We start from the raw sequence: 26,654 nt of genomic DNA, 5'->3' as shown, positions 1-26,654 counted from the left end.
TTTCAATACATTAATGTATGACTTACTATAATCATACCTATAGGAGATGTATGAAGACGATTCAATAAAACAAATACTACCAGGATAGTGAGGAAGACCATTGTTACCAGATATACTACATGTAAATTACATTTTAAATTCATATTATAGCAATATTACATCACAGATCTTCGATTCGTGAAGGTCATTATACTAGTTTTATTAAAAAAGAAAAAATACAGTATGAAGTGAATGATATGACCATCAACAAAAAATTGGCTGAATAATTCAAAAAATGTATATCTGTTTGTTCTAGAAAGGCAATCAATTTTAATAATAAATCCATAAGATAACAATCAGTAAGTCATAAAAAAAATAAATGAAAAATTTAACAAAATACAGTGATATCCAAAAAAATTACAGTGAAATTGTAAACCATATGGTAAGAATCTCGCAGATATCATCTCTTCTACTCAAAAAACGAAAATAGAAAAATTCTACAGTATTTTAATGTTTTTTATACATAAATAAAACTGTTTTTTACAAAATTATACTAATATCAAAAAAGGTAAGACACTACATTTCTATTATCAAAATCTGTTACTAATTTAGAATTTTGTTTATAAAAAATACATGTTAAATATATGTAATAGAAAATAAATATACAATAATAGATAATAAACAAAGTTTAAGCGTTCCATATAATAAGAAAAAAATAAAATTTGTTACTAAACTCTTACTGGCCCAATTTCATTTATATATAATACATATCACATTTACAGAAAGAATACATTTCTAATGATTATTTGTTGAAATGAAAATCAGGCCAGTAAAAGTTTTGTAACAAATTTTTATATTTTTTTCTTATTATATGGAATGCTTAAACATTGTTTATTATCTATTATTATATATCTACTGCCTACTACATATATTTAACATGTATATTTTTTTAAACAAAATTTTAAATTAATAGATTTTGATAATAGAAAAGTAGTTTCTTAACTTTTTTGATAACAGTATTATTTTGTTAAAAACAGTTTCATTTATATATAAACATACCACATGACTTCCTTGTACACCTATTAAATTACATATACACATATTTTGCTGCACTTCATTTAAACTTATTTCATTTGAAAGTTTGATACGATCCTCCAATTCTTTAACAAAGTGGACAGTTACGCAATTGTTGAAATATTAATTTTTATTAACATCAAATATTTATACAATTTTTTATTCAACTATCTTACATGAAATATTAGGATAGGGTAAAAGTCCCTTTATTACTCGTATTACTAGATCAATATTATTCGTATCTTCGTCAGTTCCTGATTAATAAAAGTTTCAGATTTCTAGTGCATCGTATAAATAAAAGTTAATAATAATTAAAATATTCTGTTTAGTGAACTCCTGTATACTGGTTACAAATGTTAATTTCAACCGAACGGTGTAAAATATTCAGTTTTTATAATCAAAAATGAAAAAGATACAATCGTACAGGAAAAAGAAAGATAAAATGAAGAAATATATCTCAAAAAAATGACAAGAAAATGAATACGAAGAGAAAGAAAATTTTAAGAACAAGGAAATAATAAAAAGATTACGAGAGAATGATGAAGAGAAAAGATAAAGAGAGAGAACATGTACACAAATTAAGATCAAAAGAATTATATCAAAGCAAAGAGTGATTAAATGATTGGTGACAAAAAACAAATAAACGAAATGATGATCAACTCCGACTAAGGGAGAATATTATCCGACAATATGAAAGGAGTAATGAACTAAAAGATAAGAATTTTTGCAATTTATTAAAGATCGGCATGTATGCCTTCATGTATATGTTGTTCTTGTGAGAATCCATTTGTCAGTCACTCTGTAGTTTACTTTAATGTAGATATAATTAAACAGAAATTCCAGAATAATTAAATAAAATTAAACTAGAAGACACAAAAATAATTCGATTCTAAATTATAATTTTTAATTTATATTAAATAATCAGATGTTTCACCCAATCTACTACATATACACATATGTAATAATGTCTATTAAATTACATTTACAGATTTTTAAAAATACATAAAATTTTATTTTACTAATATTTTTTTTTCATTTTTTTATCATTGAGTTATTATTTATTGTAAAAATTTTTTACAATCTTTTTTCTTGTTTTTTAATCTACAACTTTCAAGAATTTTCAAATTTTTTTGACCCAGAGATTATAAGGAATTTCATTATCTACATTTAGCAGTCATGTATCAGCTCCATTTTGGTGATCAGAATTCTAAAAATGAAATTTTAACTCAGGAAAGTCAGCATACGACTGGACAATACCAATAATGAACTATAATTCAGTTTATATCCTATTGTAAACAGTATAATTTCAAATTGCACTTTTTTTTAGAGATCCAGAATATTTCTGTAACAAAATTCGATTTTAAAATTAAATTTTTTAATAAAGAAAAATGTATTATACTACATTCATAAATTTATAATTTACAGAAAAATCTTATCTACCTTTCATATGTTGTGATTATCACAATGCTTTTTTTAAAAAATAACACCTTTTACAGTTTTTAAACCGCAACAGGTTAAAAATATACTTTAAAAATTTAACTAGTACCTGTTGAATTTAAAAGTAATTTATATTAATATATGAAATACACATCAAAATTCTTTTATGTTTTGTTTTAGGTTTTTTAACATTATTTTTAAAATAAAAATGTCTTACATACGCTAAAATATATATTTTATAATACGGTACCAATTTCAGCAGCAGAACAACAAACACTCTTCCACATGAAAGGTTGGATCATACCCAACCCTAATCAACCATAGCATTTTTCAGATGCTAAAACATTTATCTTACATTAACATTTTTAACGGTAACTTAGTCACTAAAAAAATAAAAACCTCAAACAAAATTATTTCTAAAATTTATAAAAAAAAACAAGCTGTGGATATCTTGATAATTACAAACTTTTAATTTTTAATTTCACTTTTTAATAAGTATTTTATTAATCTGAAATTTTTTCTTTACAAGTTTTATAAATTTAAACTAGCACAACTAAAATTGAAATGTATACTGGAGTGTAATGAAAAGTGAATTTTTCTCTTACACAGTATATGATTCATCAGAATTTATGACATTTTATTTTTCTATGTAGAAAGAAAAAACAGGTATTAAATAACTAACAATTTTATCATATAAAAGCATTAAATAAAATTTTCATTATAAAAGCAGTAATTAACACAAATTATAAAAGTACATGTTTTACTATATTGTACTAGGATGATAGGGATGCAGAAATTGGGCGAGCAGAAGTAGAGCCAGAAGTAGAAGGAGAAGAAGGAGGTACTTCAGGTTACGCTAGTGACTCTGGTGGGGGAAATGATTATCATCATCAACAGCAAGCAACACACGCTTGGGTTGGCCAAAGAGGTGGACATTCATGGCAAACTGCTAGTTACAGGTCAGTAGTAAAGTTCAAAGTTCAAACTGTTAACAGAAACAATATTACTCGACCGCAAAATCAACAAACACTAATGATTGTTTGGAAATGGCGACTAAAATTAAGGTGTGTACAAATTTATAACATATGTACAACTGAGTTATAACTGTATAGTAAAAGTATAGTATTTTAATGCATAAGATTGTACTATAAGCAACTATGTAAACAGTAAAATAAGTAAAAAATTGATATCTAAATTATAAAATCACAATCAAATAATACAAAACTACTATTTATTAATACTGATACTGCTTTTAATTAAAATAAATTAAAAAATCATATAACCTTTCAATGAAATAAAAACTGCATATTTTAAAATAACTTACTAACGACAAATGGAATGGCAATATTAAAATGATAAAAATTTAGCAGTTTCAGTTTTTTAATGAAAACATAAGGTGCGCTTGAAAATAATATCTTCCTTATGCTTGGGTGGTTGGTTGAGCAACTAATATATATGCTCCAAAAGAAATTTAATCACTAAATACTGAAGTACAAATGTGAAATTAGATTAGATTATCTGTGACCTTTAAATTATAAATAAACATAACATCTTTAATTATAAATTAAACAAAAAGCCATATATATATATATATATATATATATATATATGATAACTTAGATAAATTTTTAATAAAATATATCACCTTTAGAAAGGTGAGAGGATTATACATTATTTGTACAAAACACTGTGCAACTACATAAAAGATATTGATTTTGTTAATTCTGAAGATGTCTAGCTTACTATATTTAAAATATCTTCAGTTTTTATTTATTAAAAAAAGAACAAAGTGATTATGAATAAATTTGAATGTTATTTTAATTTGTACATTATAATAATTAATAAATAAAATAGTCGTAATTAGTAAAAATAGTGGTAAGATACCACTATACTATAAAATACTTGTATACTATAAAATTCACATTTCCTTTTTATCTAAAAATGTAACTTACCAATCAACTTAGTAAAAATAATAAATACAAATTTAAAACTTTTACATTTTAACATTTTTTCTTCATATATACATATATATATTAATCTTCAGTTTTCCTCATCAAGATCTGGTTGATGGAAGACATTTTTATTTCAGTCACATTACATTACAAAATAAAGTTTAAATTTTGGTATCCATGATGAACATGTTTCAACTGATTACAGTACATTTTATTTTAAGATGAAAGTTATAAAAATTTACCCAAATCTGAATTAGCTTTTACTCTAAAATAAAGACTCTGAAGAAGCTTGATTATACAAAACCAGCTCTAAGTTTGACTTCAAGATCAGGCACTTTTTTCATAACTTTCACTTCAAAAGAATATATTGTAGTTAATTTAAAACTATACTATAAAACAACTATACTATACTATACTACTATTATAGTAGTATAAGACACTACTTTAAAACTATAGCAATAATGATACCAATAACACACCTCATAATAAAAAATAAATAAAAACTAGTATCCTGTCTCATTCTACAATGATTTTTCATTATTATATAACCAATTTGCCTAAAAGCTGATTAGTTTACAGATTGTCATTATCAGCACTTAAAAACAGTTAGGGAGCCATAGAGAGGAGTTTTTAACCAAGAGTTACAGGTTGACTCATTCCTAGTCAAAAGTAAATATTTGCATTATCCATATAACAAAGAATTCCAGTTAATACTTTTATCAATAACTGCCTAGCAAGTACATCAGTTACTCTTTTGACTAAAGAGAAACTATTTTTAGATAAAATAAAAATCTATTGTGGTCACTACATGACTTCCTTGTACATCAATTAAATTACATACAAGGTGCGAAGTAACGAGACTGATTTTTCTTTGCAAGATGTGGCAACCCTGCAGCTTGTGTAGGCACACCATCTTTGACCTTGGTCTATAAGCTACTTCTAGTCCAAGCGGCACATTGATGCAACTGTTCAGTCGTGAGTTGTGCTGTAATAAGTGAACATGTGTTTGTGTCTCTCGTCACAGAAATGAAACCGCAAAATATTGCGTAACTGTATGCCATTTCTTTTTGTGTTAAATTGGGTGAAAACGCGACAACTTATGGTAAGCTTCAGAAGACTTTTGGAGAGGAGGTTATGTCAAGAGCTCAAGTTTTTCAGTAACATAAATTTTTAGTGAAGACAAAACGAATGTTGAAGATGAAGACCGCAGTGGACAACCATCAACCTCACGGACAGATGTCAACTTGACCAGGGTGCGCGAAATCGTACGATCTGATCGAAGATTATCCGTGAAAATGATTGTAGAAGAACTCAACATCAATCGAGAAACGGTTCGTCTAATATTAACTGAAGATCTTGGTATGAGAAAGATTTGTGCAAAAATGGTTCCCAAAAATCTCACACAACAGCGAGAAACACTGAAAAATGCGGCAGCCGATCTGTTAGAAAAATGGAAATCAATCCAAATTTGTTGACCCGTGTTATCACTGGTGATGAAGGTTGGTTTTTTCAATACGATCCAGAGACAAAACGGCAAAGTTCGCAATGGTGCTCAAAGGGATCACCCAGACCAAAAAAAGCTTGCATGTCAAAGTCAAAAGTGAAATGCATGCTTGTGTGCTTCTTCGATTCCAAGGAAATTGTTCATAAAGTTATTTATTTAAGTTATTTTTATAAGGTTATTTATTTGGTTTTTGGTGTTTGTGATGGTGTTTTAGGACTTTCTTTGTTGGTTTTTTTTAATTCGTAATTCTAGAAGAGATTATTTAGATAGATTGGGTGCCTCCTGGACAAACAGTTAACCAATATTTCTACAAAGAAATTTTAGAAAGACTTCGTAAATGAGTTCTTCGTGTCCGTGCCAACATTGCTGATAATTGGATTCTGCATCACGATAATGCGCCATCCCATACTGCTCTGTCAGTACAGCAATTTTTAACCTCGAAAACAAATTTCAGTACTACCACAGCCACCTTATTCACCAGATATCGCTCCGTGCGACTTTTTCTATTTCCAAGAGTCAAAATGGCGGTCAAGGGACACCATTTTCAAACAACACAAGATGTCCAAAAAGCTGTGACGAGGGTCTTGGAGGATATTACAGAAGATGAGTTCCAGAAATGTTACCATCAACGGCAGAAGCGCTGGAATAAGTGTGTGCAATCAGAGGGCAAAGTAGGCAACACTAAACATGACTTTCATTTATATTCTTTCATTTATGCAAGCAAGAATTGCTTAAGTACTGAAATTAAATTAGTGATTGTAGTAACAACACCAACATTGGACAGACTGATTCACCCACAAATACAAAAGAAAAACACATTACTAAAAAAAAAAAAAAAATGGCAAGCCATTTCATCTTATAAAAACAGGGCATATACAAAAATATTACATACATTTAAAGCAAAGCACATAAAAACAAAATCTCAACACACTTCAACAATGGGGAATTTACACAATGAACGTGGAAAAAAACAACCTATTAACAAACATGTACAAGGTAGATTAAATTATATGATTCCCCACCAAAGGTATCAATCACTTTAAAATGGATGTCATTAACCATAATAACTACACTGAAGAAGGTGTGGAGCATAATTGGTTCTATACAGATCTTATAGATGTAGAATTACAACTCACATAATTCTGAAAGTAAATTGTTAAATTTAATATTTTTGAAAAGTATTTTTTTTATTCTTGTTTTAGTCAAATATTTTTTTCTATTTCTTTCTAATGCCCTCTTATTTTTCAAATACAGTTCATCTAATTTAAACAATTATTTTAGGTGATAAAAACAAACGAAACATACTTATTTTGGTATGAGTAGACAAACACAGTTAAATACTGACTAATATAACAATAAAATATTCCTTTGGCTTATATTAATATTAATTTAAATATATCATTAAATATTAATCGAATCTTAATTTCATCCAACTTTAATAATAATATAATCTTTAGATTATATTTTTAAACGGTTTTAATAGATTCTATTACAACAGGAATACTTAACAATAATGATTGCAGCAATCCTTTAAATAATACTAAATTTAATTTAATTATTTTTTTTTAATTTATTTGAATTATTCTTTACAATTAATAAAATGAGAAGTATATTAGTTATTACAGAAATTATAAATTCTTCTGGCAATAGATGTGTTTCAAATCTGAATAATTTTACTGTTAATAGATGGGAGAAATTTGTTAGTGAATTCTGAAGAATATCAAACAGATAATTAAAAGGGATTTCAAAATGAATTTTTTTAAGTTAACTAAGTAAATAAAAGTTTATAAATGTTCATTAAGTCCATTATTTTGTTTTTTTATTAGAAAAAAATTTGATTTGACAATAATCAATCTCCAAAACAATAATTTGGAAACAATAATTTCCAAAGTTTTAACATAAAATCTGTAACAGTAATAAATAACAGTGAAAAAAGGAAACTATTTTATGATAGGAGAAGTCCAGACTCAGTAACTTCAGCCGATATGGGGCGACCACGATGGGGTGATAAAGGAGTTGGGGTCGGTCATTTATGGGTACCAACTCCTCATAATCCAGATGCAAGACTACCACAAGTATCAGACAGGCCTGGAGGAACACCTCCAGCCTGGCTTCATAGAGGATTAAATAAATTAGGGTAAGACAAATATAATTAATTTTTAAATAGTACATGCGATTTGTTGGAAAGATGAAATATACTTCTTTCAAACTTAATAGCATGAATTCAATCTATTCACAACTACAATAAAAATTGATTAATTAAAGAGTTTAACCTTATTAATTATTATCAACATATGAGTTAACTAAGAATTGAAAGTTTTGGCATCATTAATAGCATGAGATAATATCCTCTAATTTCATGTAAGACTATCAATTTTTTTTAAATAGCAAATCAAGCAAAATTTATTTAATATACTTTTCTAAAAATTCACACCAAATGGTTTCAGTGGACCTACTATTCTCACCCTGGTACCAGTTGATGTTATCACTGGCAACTACCTTGAGTTAGGTCAAGTATTTAAAATATGGGTTAAAAGTGGGTAGATCTGAATTAAATCTGTTCATTTGTAAATGAACAAAAAAATCACAACATATAATTAATGTGATTTTTTTTACAGACCTCTCATAATGTCTGACAATTACAGTACTGTCATTTTTCTATGCATCTGTACATTCAAAATTTTCATCAACATACTTGCGTATACAAAATGGTAGGCAAATGCTGATTTATATTACTATGGAAGGCTTTCAAGTATTCATTTTATCTTTGTTTGTAACTACATCCAATTTTTTCATTAAGAACATAATGTAATTTGAGTAGTTCATTTCACATATCCGGGAAGTATTGTATTTGTGTAATGGTAGTCTTTTGTGAATAAGATTTGCTTTGGTTTGTATTCAGAAGGCTAATTTGCATCCAGTTTTTTTTAACTTTACGGGCTATTCTTTTACAGATGTCTTGTGATAATTTTTTGTTTGTTTTGGTTGTATTCAGTTACATTCATAATGCGTGGATATAATTTTATGTTTTATTTATAATTTTATGTTTTAGGTTCTTCTATTTGGTCTTCAGGTGACAAAATATTAAGTAGTCAATTTTTCATACTTCTAAATGTGAGGTTCGGTATTTGAGGCGTTGTGAATGGGAGCACCCACAACTGTTGATTTTTCTGTTAATTTTTTGTTGATTGCTTTATTGTTGTTGATTGATGTCAAGAAAATTTATTTGTTACTGAATTCAGATTCAGTTGAATTTCAGCAAAATTTAATTTATGGTGAATTTTTATTATATATGTTAATAATTGTTTAACTATCTTATGTTGCCTTTGTACAACAAGATAGTGTCATCAACATATCTATGCCAGTATATTCCGTCTAAGTAAAATTTCATTAAATTTGAAAGATTGATATTCCACAACCAGTCTCCTGTTTCATAATATATACATGGTTTTGTTCACATTAAAGGCTTCGAGGGGTTTAGTAAATACTTACAAGACTGCTCAAAATTTAAATCTCAAGATAAAAAGCTAACAATAATCATAACCCAGAGTTTTAAAACAAAACTAATCACTTCCCTGAAGTTTCATTCCTTTTAACTATTAAATTATAAGAGCTAGTTCAATACGCAGTATAGGTAAACCATTTATAACTATCATCTGTAGCTCATTTTTTTCAATCTGTGAAATTTACAATTATATTAATGTGTATATATAATGATTAATATCTATTTATATTAACTAATACAATATAATCGTAATTATCTGTACATAAACATATGAGTAATAATACAAAAATTAATCTAATAACATAATTTTAACCAAATGTAAAATAATTTTTTTTTTAGGTAACTGAATTGTTTAAACAGTAATAAAATTATGTCAATTAAGCAAATTCTCTATGTGTATCAGTAATAAAAATTTTAATTATTTCAGAGTTCTAATTGACAAAAACACAACAAAAAAGTTGTTTTTATTAATTAATTTATTAATTTTCAAAAAAATGATCACATTTACAAATGTGACTTAACTTTTTATATCTGTATATATTGACATGAATTAATTTCTTATTTGAAAACTGTTCTCAGTGAACCTGCTCAGATATTAGTGATTTCACATCCTGATGAGACACGATCAAAAGACTTTAGGGGAAGCTGTGATTCAATAAACTCATCAGAGTGTACAAAGTAAGTATATCACATTTATAATGTGAGTCAATATAAAAAATATATAAATTTTATGTACAGACAAGGCTTTAAATGATTTTAAATTAAGGTCCACTTTAAACAGAAATAAAACTGAAAAATATGAACAAACTTCACTAACGTATAAAAATCACATTTATTTACTAGTTTCTACATAACTGTTTTCAATTTCAACACATTTTTCATAGTGTTTCACTAACTTCTTCAATCCCTCTTCAAGAAATTTTGCAGCCAGTGACAAATTATGCAGTAACATCATTTTCCACTTCGTCATCAAACCTTTAAGATGCAAGCTACTGATTAAGATGAAGAAAAAGAAAATAATCATTGGAAGCTAAATCAGGGATAGAGGCTGAATGGTTCAAGATTTTCCAACAAAATGTTTCTTTCTAATGCCTCACTGTCTGACTTGTGGTGTGTGGGCAGGCATTGTCATGCAAACAAAATCGTATGGGTAGGATTCTACATCATTTGTTTTTATAGCTCTTAGAAGAGTCTTTTTATTGTTTCACAACACCTGTTGCCAACCACAGTAAATCAATGATCACTAAATTCGACAAGCAAGACAATCTTTTGTCCCCAAAAAAACTCTGATGTGGACACCACACAACTTCTTTGTATATCTATTAAATAAGACATACACATTTTAAAAAAATGAAAAGTACATAAAATTTTATTTCATTAATAACTTTAATCTTTTTTATTGTTATTATTGAATCATTATTTATCATAAAAGTTTTTTTACAATCATAGGTTAATAATAATTACTAATAAGTTAATATATTTAAATTAAAAAAAGCTACAAAAATGGAGATGAAGTTTGAATCATCCGATGTGCTTTATCCTTGTAAGATCCAAATATTTCATTAATTAAACTTTTATTTGGCTATAACTCTGGAACCAATGAAAATAAGTACCACTTATGACATATCATTGAAAAGCTCTCAATGACTTTGTATTTTGGGCTTTTTTGGACACTTTTGGTCCAGCCGATTACAATCAAAAGAGGAGATGCACAACTAGATTTTACAATAGTCCTATATAAAAAATTTCAACATCCTACGGCTAATCATTTTTGAGTTATGCAAGATACAAACGTATGTACAGATGTCATGCTGAAACTAATTAAAATGGATTCAGGGATGGTCAAAATGGATATTTCCATAGAAATCTGAAAACCGAATTTTTCACAATCACAAAACTTCCTTTTACTTCATACAAGGAAGTAAAAAGACCAATAGCCACAAGTTTACCAAACTTACTCATTTGAACTTCTTTGGTCTAGGCAATTATGAATGCCATCATTGCACTCTCTGCTGTATGTCTCAACATTCAAATTAGAAATCCAGGTTTCATCTCCGGTAAAAATGATCAAACAATTTATCACCTTTATTTTTATAGAGCAGCAAAAATCTATGCACTGCAGCAAGAAGCTTTTCCTTGTGTGTATCGGTTAACATCTTCAGCCCCTCTGTGACACAATTTGTTATTGCTAAATTTTTCAGTCAAAATTCATAAATCAGGAAAAATCAAAGATAATTGTGACATGGTGAAGCGCCAATTTTCTAAATTTCAATCAAATCTCCATTATCTCTGATCATTAATGTTCATTCGGCCTTCTTGAAATGAATGGCACTTTTGTCTTGGTACAGCATCACTCATAATATCAGCCCGTAAACATCACAAATTTATCTGTGAATTTCAACCGCAGAATTGTATTTTGCTATCAGAAGTCAAATTACTCCTTTTACTTTATGCTTTACAGGATCATCGATTGTAAACAGTTATTATGAATGGATGAATAAAAACAATTAACAACAAAATGAGTAAGCTTTTATTACCAACAGCTGACTATTGACTCAAATAACTGAGCTATACAAGCACCATCTGTTTACATCACATATATAGGCTACAAATTCAAAACAGAGGTTACTTTAAAATCCCAACTTGTATATAATTTAGTACTCTTATTAAATTAACCTTGATTAGTGTGTCTGAGTCCCAGATATAATCATGTAATTGGAAATAGCACATTTGGTTATAAGAGAAGTTAGTTAAATTTGAAGAGACTAGTTAAATTTGAAGAGACTTAGTTAGTTTCAAATCATTTACTATGATAAAAATTAATTACCTTTCTAAAAAATTTTATTTTTTAAATAATATCAAAAAAAAATAATGTGCTGTTCCTCTTTGCTTGACTACCATATTGTATACAATGGCAAATAAAATTGTTACAATATATTGAATTACAACTCAAAGTAGCAAATTGTAATATCAAATTTTAAAAACTCTTATTAAAATTATTTCTTAATTAAACATAAGATGATTTTTTAATTAATTAGTTATCTATTAATATTATAACTTTTTTATTTCTATACTCAGTAATCTTCAGCTCTTTCTATAAAATTACACCATTCAAGGAAATTGTACTCTGTAATTTAACTTCAAAGATCCATGAAAATCAGGTAAACCAGGGCTTTGGCTGTTGTGCTTCATCCTTACATAAAATTCTAATATTTTACAGGACTTGAAACCTTCTGAGAATGTTCAAGTACGGTTGTGAGGAATAAAATTTTAAATTGCTGACAGGATTCAACAGAACTTCTAAATTCATTATGGCATAATGATAAACCAAAAATATTTTCACAAAATAAATTTAAAAAACTCAATTTTGAATAGATTTGAATAACTTGCACTAAATTAAAGATTTTAAAAAATCTTTAAATTTAGTAAAGATTTTAAAACTGTTCATTTAGAAAAGAGAAAGAATTCAAAACAAATTCTGAAATAAATTATGGATAGACAGCATTAATTTTACGGTAGAAATTTTTTCTTTATAAATAAATATGTCTCCAATAAAGATGCAGATTTACTTAAATTCTGAGATTAAAAAATGTTATATCTTGTTATTTTCTATGTTTTTAGAACATATTTAAGAGGACAAAATGTACCACTTGAACCTGAGGAACTTGCAGAGCGAGAAAGAAGACGTCAAAAGGCTGTAGAACACCAGAATGCAATTAGGCAACAAGTAAGATTTCTATAGTACTCAAAATCACTTAATTTTTCTACAGTAGAGGTATATTTCTAGTTTTAACTCTTTCAAAAATTAGTCAAAATACACTCACCATTCTTTTTAAGTTAGCTGCTGAACTTCAACATAATTAAATCATACACCTTTGAAATAAAGCACACAGTATAATGTCTGCAATTTTTCATATTAAGTTAGAGTGAGTCACCCAGTTAAAGTTAAGAATATATCAAAATTTATTAAAAAAAAAACTCTGGGAAACATTATTACTGAATAATGAAAACATCCAGACAGTGACTGTGTATGGCTAAATGTGTAAGGGAAATTTAAATAAGAAAATTGAATTACAAAATTAATGATGAATTTTTGACAATTTTCTCGCAGCAAGAATTCTTACTGCAAGAAAAACTGATATTACTGATAACGTTAATCAGCATTTCAAATTATTTTCATCATACATAATTTTTAGAAAAAGAGAGAAGTGAATTAAAAAACTGAAAAGTCATAAATGCAAAACATTTTACTTAACATACAAAGCCACTCTTAATTGGTAATGGTAATATTAAAGACTAAATCTTAATTTCAAAATTTAGACTATTTATGCAATAGACATTTCAGGGAAAGGAAATTAATTATTTTAACTGATTCAGTATGCATTAATTATTCTTGAATCATTAACCATAGGCTTGACCCTCAACAAATGAACTTCTGACCATACCAACAACTACAATATGATGGATGATTCATACCAATTTATGGACTAACTGTTCATGATCACTAACAACAGTACTCTCTCAACATTTCAATAACCATAAGTACCTTAATAGTTACTGGTGATATTAGAATATAAACTTAACCCCCAAATAAATGTACTAACTGACCAAGATTTTAAGAAAACCATAATAGTTCAGCTGAACTACCATGTTCAGCTTTATTTTGACGCTCCTGCCTCAGTTTGCTCTATCTGAATAATCTGATCACCCATTTCACATACATGAGGCCTATTATTTTGAGAAAGTGCTTTGATATTATGAAACAACTGATGACTAACTGAATAAAATGTAGTACTGTTATTATAACGTTCTTATCATTTTCAAAAATAATATTAAATAAGGAAAATCTTCTTTTTTAATTATTATTTCCTTTTTAGTATCATAAATGAAAAAAATCATGATTATGTAATAAGTAGTGAAAACAAAATATGAATAACTATTCAATTTTTCTTAATTTAGTTAGTACAAAAGATTTAAAAATAAATAAGTTTATTTTTCACTGAAAGCTTTGTGTTAGGATTCTAAAATTATATCTGATTTCACTACAATAAAATAACATTCTCTAATCCTCTACTTTTTAATAAAACAGTGGGTTAATTGTCTAAAACATAACATAAATTAAAAATATTAATCAAATATAAATCATTTTTATTTAATTTTGTAAAAATATTAGAATAAACTATTCCATATTTTTTCCACACTCTTTTAGCAAAATTAATTTAAATTGTTACATTTTTATTTTGTTTTACCTGGGGGAGTAGAATTGTATTTATCTTTTTTTAAGTAACAGTATGTCCTAGAGGTACACGTTATTAATTACTTATTTCAATTAGAATTATTGTAAATTTATTTATCATAAATTTTATTTTAAAATATTTCAACATCTAAATAAAATAGGTGATTACATTATTGATGGATATTGATACTATAAAACTTTATTTAGCTGATAATACTGATTTTAATAATAGGTGTTTTAAAATTTAATAGTATCTATAATTATCATTAAAAATACATTTATACACTAAAAATTAAATGAAATTTAAATAATTTAAATGCAAAATAGATTAAACCATTAGTGTTCAAACTAATACTTTCAGATGTTGGTGTTTTTAAGAATCGATTGGATAAGATATTGCAGAATATCATATATGATTGCTATTCCCACTGATCGACTATTGTGCAACTCTAGTGTCAGTACTAGAACTAGTGTCATACTAGTTTGTGGACACCGATGTTCTTTGGTGGTTGGGTTTCAATTACCCACATATCTCAGGAATGGTTGACCTTGAGTGTGTACAAGACTACACATCATTTACAACCATACATATCTTCCTCATTCATCCTCTGAAGTAATACCTTATGGGGTTCCAGAGATTAAACAGAAAAAGAATGCTCTAGTGTTACTTCATTGACTTTTAGTGTAACTTTATTGACTTAGTGTCACTATATTGTTTTTTTTTTTATATATATTCTATTTAGAGAAGCTTGAGGAAGAGGAGGTAAAGAAGATTTTTGAGGAGGGCATCGCAAGAGGTCTGAGTAAAAAAGATAAGGTAGAAAATGGAGAAGAAGAATGGGAGAATGTTAAAAAGGAAATTATTAAATCAGCAGAAGCAAACTTAGGCGAAATAAAGAGAACTAGTAGAAAACCTTGGGTTTCAGACGATATAGCTGATGGATGAACGTAGAAAATATAAGAATGCTAGTGATGAAGAAAGTAAAAGGAACTATTGGCAATTAAGAAATGCTATAAACAGGAAGTGCAAACTGGCGAAAGAAGAGTGGATTAAAGAAAAGTGTTCAGAAGTGGAAAGAGAAATGAACATTGGTAAAATAGACGGAGCATACAGGAAAGTTAAGGAAAATTTTGGGGTACATAAATTAAAATCTAATAATGTTTGAAACAAAGATGGTACACCAATATATAATACGAAAGGTAAAGTCGATAGATGGGTGGAATATATTGAAGAGTTATACGGAGGAAATGAATTAGAAAATAGTGTTATAGAGGAAGAAGAGGAAGTTGAGGAGGATGAAATGGGAGAAACAATACTGAGATCTGAATTTAAGAGAGCATTAAAAGATTTAAATGACAGAAAGACTCCTGGAATAGACGGAATACCTGTAGAATTACTGCGCAGTGCAGGTGAGGAAGCGATTGATAGATTATACAAACTGGTGTGTAATATTTATGAAAAGGGGGAATTTCCGTCAGACTTCAAAAAAAGTGTTATAGTCATGATACCAAAGAAAGCAGGGGCAGATAAATGTGAAGAATACAGAACAATTAGTTTAACTAGTCATGCATCAAAAATCTTAACTAGAATTCTATACAGAAGAATTGAGAGGAGAGTGGAAGAAGTGTTAGGAGAAGATCAATTTGGTTTCAGGAAAAGTATAGGGACAAGGGAAGCAATTTTAGGCCTTAGATTAATAGTAGAAGAGTTGAGTAGTGACTCGGTCCGATAAGCAGCTAGATTCGGTGTATCCCGTACGGGTGATAATATCAGTGGTTTTTCATAGTTTTCGGTAGTTATTAGTGTTTAGTGATAAAATATAGGTGTAGACGAGTGGAGTAAGGCATAAAACGTTCAAATCGGTTAGAAAGTACAGTAGATATAAGGTTTTTTAGTTTAAATATGGACCGCATGGCGGTCGTATTAAGTGAAATTTTAAACAGTGCCAATTAGTGTAGAATAGTTTGTAGTTGTTAGTGTTTTGACAAGACGATCATTTTAAGACATCAACCGTGGAAATCGGTTCGTGGGAAGGCGTGATATTAACGTTTTCCCTCACCAAGTGACCACGTGGCGACACTTCGGCGCCAGCCTTTTAAGTTAATTTATACATTAGTAGTGACTCTTTTTTAAGTGATAGAATATCAACCTTGTTTGTTTTGTTGATGATAATAGTAGTTTAAGACAGTTAGATATAGTTTTAATTAAATAATAAGTGTTTTTAGGAGGTAACCTAAACGGAATTCTCGCCACGTGCTTTGTGGAGGGAAAAATACTAGCATAGCAGGCGGGATACTGTATAGTGGTATCAGCCGCCATTGTCCGCCATTATTAGGACAAGTTAAAGACAAAGAGGTTGCAGCAGTGTTGCCAACCTACTTAGTGAATCAGTTAAGACTCGTTTAAGTGAACTAGACTAATAATTAGTTTTAGGACCGTAATCTTATTTAATTAGTGTGTTATTTTTGAGTGGTGCGAACTCTAGGGCGTAAGTCCTGCATCATTTAGGTTATTTTGTTAATTATTTTATTAACGGGCTACAGTAAGTGTAGTATAGGACTAGTAAGTGGAATCTGTGGGGTTTTCCCGTACCAACCGGTGCTGATGGAGCGAGCAGTCGATATGGAGCGAGCCCAGAAGTGAGCGACATTTTCAAGGAGACGGCCGGCAGTCATGGAAAAGGCGCAAAGGGTTGCGACGACGATGCAGGGCACTCAAGGGACTGTGAACCTGGACAATAAGCATACCCAGACGGCAGGGTCGGATCTCGCCGCGATCCAGGCAGCGCTGAAGAAGGGGGAGGTCCAAGACCTGAAGGAGCTTGCTGAAAAAAGGTGGCCCCAACAGGCCTTCGAGCTAGTCGGGGAGGTGCGGGGCTTACCCAAGGCGGATGACGAGCGTGCATGTGTCTATGTGCTGGACCTTGAGGGCGACAAGAAGTCAAAAATAGCTTGCCGGGTCTGCGACCTGGCACCCGGTATAAAGAGGAAGCTGAACAGTGGCGCTATGCTCCCAGGCACTGTGGTGCGACATGTCGCGGCCACAGACGTTATTGGGGAAAAAGAGGAGATCGACCCGTCGGGAAACCTGTACGTGATACCAGTTAAAGGGGAAGACATAACTGCTGTCGACTGGTTGCTATCTGGTCTGGAAACCGTTTCAACGTACGAGGTACACCCGGTGACTGTTGCGGCGCCAGGGGGTAAACTGGGTAGCATAGTTAAAAACACCCTGGAATTCTGGGCAAGAAAGCATAAAAGGAAGGTTACTATGTTTCACTCAGGGGACCCGACCGAGGAACGGCGTGAGAGGCAGACCGAGACCGTGGTCCTACGGCAGACGGGCAAGTCCTATGCAGAGCTACTACGCCAAGTGAAGGTAACAGTGGGAGAGGAACTGGCTCCTAACATACTCTCAGTTCGTAAAGGCAGGGGCGAGGATGTCGAGGTACGGGTGCGGGCGGGGACCAACTCTGCCCAATCCCTACGAGAGAAAATGGCACAGAAGGCGCCAGAGGTGAAGACTGGTGGGAATTGGTGGGAAGATTGGACAGAAAAGAGGTTGTCCACATTAGAGACCTTGACGCTGAAGTGACTAAGGAGGAGGTGATGGCGGCGGTACAACGCGCGCTGGAGGGAAAGACGTCTGCTAGGATCACGTCGGTCCGCCAAGCATATGGACAAACGCAGAACGCCACTGTGGTGCTGCCGTTGGAAGAGGCGAAGAGGCTTACGTCCACCGGGAGGCTCCTTGTAGGGTGGCAATCGTGTCGAGCGGAGATACGAAGACCAGATGTTAACTGCTTTCGCTGTTGGGAGACGGGTCATGTTGCGGCACACTGCACGGGTCCCGATAGGAGAGCCTGTTGTTACAATTGCGGGGCGACGGGCACAAGAGGGCAGAGTGCCGGGAACCCACCAAATGCGTGGGTTGTGGAGTGATTGGGCATAGACTGGGTAGCAGGGACTGTAAACACGTTCGGAAATGAAGTGTTTACAGCTCAACGTAAACAGAGCCGTGGCTGCCCATGACTTGGCATGGGCGGCAGCGCTGGTTGGAGGATACGACCTACTGCTGGTCGTGGAACCTAATCAGCGACTGGTTAACTCAGGCCACTGGTATGTTGACCAGGATGGCGATGCTGCTATACGGAATGTCACCGGCAGGTTTGCAGTCACGAAGGTAGTTAGAGGTAGAGGGTTCGTGGCTGTAGACATCCATCAACTCACGGTGATCAATGGGTACATCTCTCCCAACAGCGGAATGGATCGACATGAAGAATTCATCGGAAACCTGGAGGAATGCATACGAAGGGCCGGGTTCCCGGTACTTTTGACCGGGGACTTCAACTCCGAATGCACTGAACTCGGAGGGTGCCGGTCCACGCGGAGAGGCTACACCCTAGCTACAATGCTTGGGGCCGCGGGACTGGTGGTCATGAACACGCCTAGGGTGCCTACATACGACGCAAGGGGTGATGGATCGGTGTTGGATCTGACAGCGGCCTCAGATAGGGTGGCAAGAAGGATAGTGGGCTGGCAGGTAGTAGAAGATGATTTTGCCAGCGACCACAAGGCCATAATTTTTGAAATACAAGGAGGCGGAAGGGGTCTAGAGGAACAGGACCCTATCTGGAGGCCGTCGGAACAGCAGGCTGCGACGGTAGCGGATAGGACGGCGGCAGAGGTGGCCCGTAGGCGTGTTCACACCCCCGAGGAATTCATGGCCATCCTACAGGGGGAATGTGTGAAACAGCGGCCACAGCCTGGAAGACGCGTAAAGAATGTTTACTGGTGGAACAGGGACATTGCGAGACTGCGTGGTGAAACCAAAACAGCAAGGCGGAGGATGCAGCGCGCACGACGGAGGGACTCTGAGCGCCTACAGGAGGAAACGGAGGTGTTCCACGCGGCACGAAGAAGCCTTTGTAGAGCCATTAAGGCTGCCAAACAAGAGGCGTGGCAAAACCTCGTGGAAGACCTGGAGCAAGATCCGTGGGGCAGGGCCTACCAGATCGTCACCAAGAAGTTTGGTAGGCGCCTGACCCCATTGACAAGGGAACAGTCTCTCACAGCGATAACGGAGCTCTTCCACGTCGAAGAGGAGGAATGGGAACCGATAGCTGGTGATCAACAAAGGCGCTTCACTGTAGAAGAACTACAGTGGGCGTCCAAGAAGATGAGCCTGCGGAAGAGCCCGGGCCCAGATAACATCCCTGGGTCCATCGTGAAGGTGTTGGTGGATAGGCACCCGTGGACGGTGTTAGACATGTTCAGTGGGGCATTGTCCACGGGTTGTTTTCCCGGCTGTTGGAAGGAGGCCAGGTTGGTCCTCCTCCCGAAACCGGGAGCCGAAGAAACCAGGAAATACCGGCCGATCTGCCTCATCAACACGATGGGAAAGCTGTATGAGAGACTGATCGCTGAAAGACTGCGGTCGGAGATTGAGGCGGGCGGAGGTCTTTCCCCAGACCAGTACGGCTTCGTTCGGGGAAGATCGACCGTCGACGCCATCCGACGGGTGCTAGAGTGGGCCAGAGTTCAGTCGGCAGGCACGTGGCGACGAAGGAAAATCCCATTGATAATTCTCCTAGACATCAGGAATGCATTTAACAGCGTGCCATGGGGAGTGATCATGGGAATACTCCGGGAGAGAGGGATCAGCGGCTACTTGCTCGCCGTAATAAATGAATATCTGCATGAGAGATCTCTGCGGGTACGCACAGAGGAAGGAGAAGATGACTTCAACATGTTTGGAGGCGTTCCGCAGGGGTCGGTGCTTGGGCCTCTTCTTTGGAACATCGCGTACGACGGTCTTCTGCGGGAAGAACTCCCGGAAGGATGCCAGTCGGTCGCGTACGCAGATGACCTCGCGCTGATGGTGTCGGGACGGACGGAGGAGGAGGTAGAAGATAAGGCAAACTTGGCGGTGGCAGTCGTTAGCAGATGGCTGGGGGAGAGAGGACTACGACTGGCACCGCACAAGACGGCAGCTGTCCCGATCACCGGCAGAAGAAGACTGAGAGGAATGTCCTTCATGGTAGACGACGTACGGGTCCACACGTCCGGTTGCGCTAAGTACCTGGGCGTGTGGATTGACAAGAATGGGCTGTCTAACACCCACCTCAGAGAGGTCACTAAGAGGGCCGAGAAGATACAAGACGCTCTACAAAAACTAATGGGCAACAAGAGCGGACCACGGGCGAGCAAGCGACGGCTGATCCTTTCAGTGGTTTCCTCCGTCTTGCTGTACGCGGTCCCGGCCTGGAAGGACGCACTTTCGAGAAAGAAGAACGTACGGATGCTAGCCTCCCTTACCAGAAGAGCGGCGATACGCATAACATCGGCGTACCGCACCGTATCTGGATGCGCAGTGGCAGTCATCGCAGGGGTGCCTCCCATCGAGCTGCGGGCCACGCAGCTGGTCTCCACATACGAAGGAACGCCGAAGGCGGAAGCCGGGAGGCAGCTGATGGTCAACTGGCAGGAGATGTGGAGAACGGCTACGGCTGGGGCATGGACCAGGAGACTGATCCCGGACTTGGGACCGTGGGTCAGGCGGAGGCATGGGGAGGTAGATTACTTCCTCATGCAGTTCCTGTCTGGACACGGGGAGTTCGGGGTCTACCTACATCGGTTCAAGAGAAGACGGACACCGAGGTGCTTCTACTGCGGTCAGGATGACACGCCGGAGCACACCTTTTACGAGTGCGAAAGGTGGGCTGTGGTCCGGCGTAGGCATGACACAGATGGCCTCACTCCAGAAACAACTGCAGCTCACATGCTGAAAGGGAAGAGAGAATGGGATGCGGTACAGAGCATGGTGGCTAGCATCCTGAAGACGAAGGAGGTACATGGAAGAGAGTGGGGAGAAAACTTCTAGGCGCGGGTAAGCAGCAATGTCCCTAGCAAGTATACTGTGTGTTTCTTCTACTATATATATTTTTTGTGTTGTATTGCATTGTGAATTCATTGTCTCCATTGTCACTGTGGTTGGTACTCTACGGCCGGCTCGAGATGACAAGCACGATCGCTTCGACCGTGTGCAGGAGGGCCACGGCTAGAGGTGACATCGCCGAAGAGACAACATGAAGTGGGTTTCATTTATTATGTATTTTCCTTGTATTGTATGATTGTGGTATTATTTTATTTTATTGATTGTGTTCCTTCTAACGGTTACGAGGGCACTCACAGCGAACGTGCCCTCGGATTGCGGAAGGAGGAATAAGTTCAGACACAACGTGATGGGCTGCAACTGAAGGGAGGAAAAATAAATAAATAAATAAAATACAGGGGGCGAATCGTGGTCGCCGTGCAGGGCCAGGGAGGCAGCCTGGATGCAGAGGACGCTTTGGCTCCTTCATATGCAAGAATGAAGGTCAGTTGGGGTGCTCCGATGATGCATTTGGGACCCTCAGGTGTGAGAGGGGGACGCGGCGGTTTGCCGACTTCGCGCAATGCGTAGCCGGCAACCTAGTGTAGGGACGGGAAGGGCAGCCTCTAAGTGGAGGGATGTAGTGGTCGTCCAGAAGGGAGGGCTGCTGCATCTTGATGAAACTGAGAGGACCCCGATGGGACGCCAAAGAAAAGGCAAGACAGGGGGGCAGTCGACTGACACGACACTCCGACATTCCTGCGCATAGCCTAACGGCGGAGGCCGGGGATGTTGGGGGTGTTTAAGAAAAAAAAAAAAAAAAAAAAAAAAAAAAAAAAAAAGATTAATAGTAGAAGGAAGATTAAAGAAAAACAAAGCAACATACTTGGCGTTTATAGACCTAGAAAAGCTATTCGATAACGTCGACTGGAATAAAATGTTTAGCATTTTAAAAAGTTAGGGTTCAAATACAGAGATAGAAGAACAATTGCTAACATGTACAGGAACCAAACAGCAACAGTAATAATTGAAGAACATAAGAAAGAAGCCGTAATAAGAAAGGGAGTCTGACAAGGATGTTCCCTATCTCCGTTACTTTTTAATCTTTACATGGATCTAGCAGTTAATGATGTTAAAGAACAATTTAGATTCGGAGTAACAGTACAAGGTGAAAAGATAAAGATGCTACGATTTGCTGATGATATAGTAATTCTAGCCGAGAATAAAAAGGATTTAGAAGAAACAATGAACGGCATAGATGAAGTCCTACGCAAGAACTATCGCATGAAAATAAACAAGAACAAAACAAAAGTAATGAAATGTAGTAGAAATAACAAAGATGGACCACTGAATGTGAAAATAGGAGGAGAAAAGATTATGGAGGTAGAAGAATTTTGTTATTTGGGAAGTAGAATTGCTAAAGATGGACGAAGCAGGAGCGATATAAAATGCTGAATAGCACAAGCGAAACGAGCCTTCAGTAAGAAATATAATTTGTTTACATCAAAAATTAATTTAAATGTCAGGAAAAGATTTTTGAAAGTATATGTTTGGAGTGTCGCTTTATATAGAAGTGAAACTTGGACAATCGGAGTATCTGAGAAGAAAAGATTAGAAGCTTTTGAAATGTGGTGCTATAGGAGAATGTTAAAAATCAGATGGGTGGATAAAGTGACAAATGAAGAGGGATTGCGGCAAATAGATGAAGAAAGAAGCATTTGGAAAAATATAGTTAAAAGAAGAGACAGACTTATAGGCCACATACTAAGGCATCCTGGAATAGTCGCTTTAATATTGGAAGGACAGGTAGAAGGAAAAAATTGTGTAGGCAGGCCACGTTTGGAATATGTAAAACAAATTGTTAGGGATGTAGGATGTAGAGGGTATACTCAAATGAAACGACTAGCACTAGATAGGGAATCGTGGAGAGCTGCATCAAACCAGTCAAATGACTGAAGACAAAAAAAAAAAAAAATAAATAAATGTTCGCTTGTCTGGTTCACAAGCTTAGAGCTTTCACCTACTTATATAATAATAACCAATATAAGAGATGTGTTGAAATTTTATCATAAAATTAAAAAAAAATTAAATGAACTGGCACAGCTACATAAACAGGGCAGTGTTCTGAGTCTCCTTCTTTGGATCATAGGATTCGATTCGATGTTGTGTTTAAGGTTGCCATGTGGTTGTCGTGTCGTCGCTTATGCTGATGACGCGCTGCTACTGATTGAAGGGGATTTGCATAATGAAGTAGAGTCCCAAGCTGCTTGTCCTTGTGAGACACTGACTGTGGAGTCTCCAACATGATTTTCAGCCCAGAGAAAACCACAATGATGTTGTTTGAGGGCCAATTGGCTGCTGCCTGATGAATCCAGGTTCGGATGGCTGGTCTCCCCTTTTGGCAAATTCAGAAGATTAGTTTTCTTTGCACTCTTGTGGTATGTAGGTCTGCAGAGGGAGTTTAATCAAGGTACTAGATCATGGTAGGATCCCAGGTGGCTAAGGTTCCGGCATAGGCATTGGATTGGTTGAGGTAGGCGCACCGGCAACATGCCACAGTTATATTGGTGTTGTTGTAATTTGCTTTGGGGCTTCCGCTGGCGAGGGTGGCTGCTCTGCCGGGGTACGTTAACCCGTGCGACCAGGGACATGGCTTCCCTCCATCGGTGACGGTCGTGATCATAACTTAGTAATGCAATGTGAGACACTATGATGGGACCAGGTGGGGGTGCGAGGTTTGTCCCCAGCTCCTGCGCAGACCGGAATGAGGTTGCGTTCCTCTTGTTATGTGACCTCAATTGGTAGACTTATTTGGGTGTAGGTCTGAATTTCTATGCTGCGTAAGACATAATTTTGATTGGTATAAGTGTAGCACTGATTTAACCAGTCACGAACAGTGCTATCAAATCTGGACTAGGCACGGGGTTCGCACTTCCGTGCTTTCAGACAGTTAGTTTGAGGGAATTATGTTAGGTTGGATGTGAAGATGTTCACCTACATGAAGGTGAAATTTAATATGTATTTTACTGATGCAAATGTCTGCAAAGGCATTTACATTGGTGGCATCTTGGCCAAGGCCTGGCTGATGATTGTGAGAGGTAATCAATTCAAGGGTCTAAAGACAACCTCCGGTAAAACCTCCGGGTGGTGTGGCGACCGATAATGTCACAAGGTGAGTGTCTTCCCCCTATGGGATTGGGATAGCTACATAAACCACATATATCAAACCACAAAACAAACTATTTTCATGTTATATATCACAATACTTTAATTAGAAAAGAAAAAACCAATTATGCTACTGTTGCCATTTTTAATAAAATGCCTAATCTAATAATCTTCTGATAAATTTATTCAAAATTAAATTAACCACTTTTATAGAAAAAACATTTACAGAAACAATAGACTTGAATTTCTGAATACTCATTTAACAAGTACTTTAAATAATTACTTTAATATTTATAACTTTGCTTTCAAAATTATCACATTACTCAGTACCAAATTTATTTATTCAAAACTTTCATATAATTATATCACCATCATATTAGATAATTATTATTTTTATTTTGTAATATTTCTCTTAGAATGTTTTTCTGTATAATATCCGACTTAACGTTTCTAATGTGATCTATAAAAGAATCGTATTGGTCAAATAAGCTTGTCAGATATCTGTCAACTACAATTGTAAAGTATAATTTTATACTGTGAAATTAATATGTAATTTGTAACAGACTATTAACATTCAGTATATTAAACTTTGCTACACTTTTACATTAACATATATTTTATTTTAGTTAGAAGAGAGAGAAAGAAAAAGGAAAGAAGAAAAAGAAAGAAGGATTCAAGAGGAAAGAAGGGAAGAAGAGAGGTTAAGAAAGCAGCAAGAATTAGAGAGAATAAGGCTGGAAGAAGAGAAAAAAAAACAAAAAGAAAAAGAGGTAAGAGATAGTAATAAATTTTTATACTGCTGATGCAAAATACTTCAGTGACTGCATCAGTTGTAAAAAAGAAAAAAAAATTATAAACATTTACTGAAATTTCATTTTTATATACACAGTTATATTATTATGTTATTACATATTTGATTAAAATATATGAATAATGACTTTTTTAATTAATAATAAAATCACACTTTTATAAATGAATACTTCAGATTTAACTACTATTTCAGGGATAATTTGATTTTAATGAACTGATTAAAATCAGTTATGAATAAATTATAAATAGTATTACTTATAAACCAGTTATAAATAACTTAACAAAAAATTAACCTGGGCAAGATGTTTATAACTTTAGTTTAAAACACTACAACATTACCTCAAAAAAAGGTATAACTGTACTGTTGAGCCATGTTTTTGTATGTGGAGATTAAAAAATGCTACAAGAAGTAATGTTTTACAATTACTGACTGTTGGCAGATGAATAAATAGTTTATACAGAAGTTATATTTACTGGTTTAGAGTAACATTAAAAAATCTGATGTGGACACTACACAACTTTCTTACATGCCTATTAAATTACACATACACATTTTGAAAAGTATGTAAAATTTTATTTCATTAATAACTTCTGATATTTTTTCATATTTTTTTTATTTTTATTGTTATCATTGAATTATTATTTATTGTACTTTTTTTTTAATTCGGAAGTTAATAATTATTAATAAATCAATATTTTTAAATTAAAAAAGAAAAGGTTAAAAAGAAAAATATGTATATGAAGTCGGATTCAAACCGATGTGCCTTCTCCTTGTAAGATCAAAATATTTCATAAATTAAAATTTTATTTGGCTATAACTCTGGAACCAATGAAAATAAGTACCAATTATGATCTTTGAAAAGCTCTCAATGAGGGCTTATTACTGCAGTTAAGAAAAAGTCCAAAATCTAAATGTTTAGGATTTTGAGCTTTCTTGGTCACTTTTGGTCCAGTCGATTGCAATCAAAAGGGGAGGTGCACAACTAGATGTTACAATAGTCCTAAATCCAAAATTTCAACATCCTATGTCTAATCGTTTTTGAGTTACGAGAGATAAACATGCACATACGTATGTCCATACATTATGCCGAAACTAGTCAAAATGGATTCAGGGATGG

General features: G+C 34.2%; 1 protein-coding gene and 1 long non-coding RNA gene across 4 annotated transcripts in view; one reads left to right on the top strand and one right to left on the bottom strand.

Annotated features, from left to right (window-relative positions):
- LOC142326722 (uncharacterized) overlaps positions 1 to 26,654 on the top strand; it is a 146,645-nt gene that overhangs the window by 80,760 nt on the left and 39,231 nt on the right. The window contains exons 4-8 of one of the 3 annotated variants that reach the window (XM_075369369.1): positions 3,268 to 3,449; positions 7,901 to 8,083; positions 10,031 to 10,129; positions 13,073 to 13,178; positions 25,353 to 25,496. In XM_075369369.1, the coding sequence (XP_075225484.1) occupies positions 3,268 to 3,449; positions 7,901 to 8,083; positions 10,031 to 10,129; positions 13,073 to 13,178; positions 25,353 to 25,496 (714 nt within the window). Of the gene's footprint in view, positions 1 to 3,267; positions 3,555 to 7,900; positions 8,084 to 10,030; positions 10,130 to 13,072; positions 13,179 to 25,352; positions 25,497 to 26,654 lie in introns of all 3 variants that reach the window. The other 2 variants (XM_075369367.1, XM_075369370.1) reach the window with 2 other exon arrangements.
- The window catches only part of LOC142326723 (uncharacterized), a 100,688-nt gene that overhangs the window by 48,022 nt on the left and 26,012 nt on the right, over positions 1 to 26,654 (bottom strand). The gene's annotated exons all lie outside the window — the stretch shown is intronic.

Source organism: Lycorma delicatula, chromosome 6, assembly GCF_047948215.1.
Source record: "Lycorma delicatula isolate Av1 chromosome 6, ASM4794821v1, whole genome shotgun sequence".
NCBI classification, from domain to species: Eukaryota; Metazoa; Arthropoda; class Insecta; order Hemiptera; family Fulgoridae; genus Lycorma; species Lycorma delicatula.
This window is presented reverse-complemented; position numbering and strand designations above follow the sequence as displayed.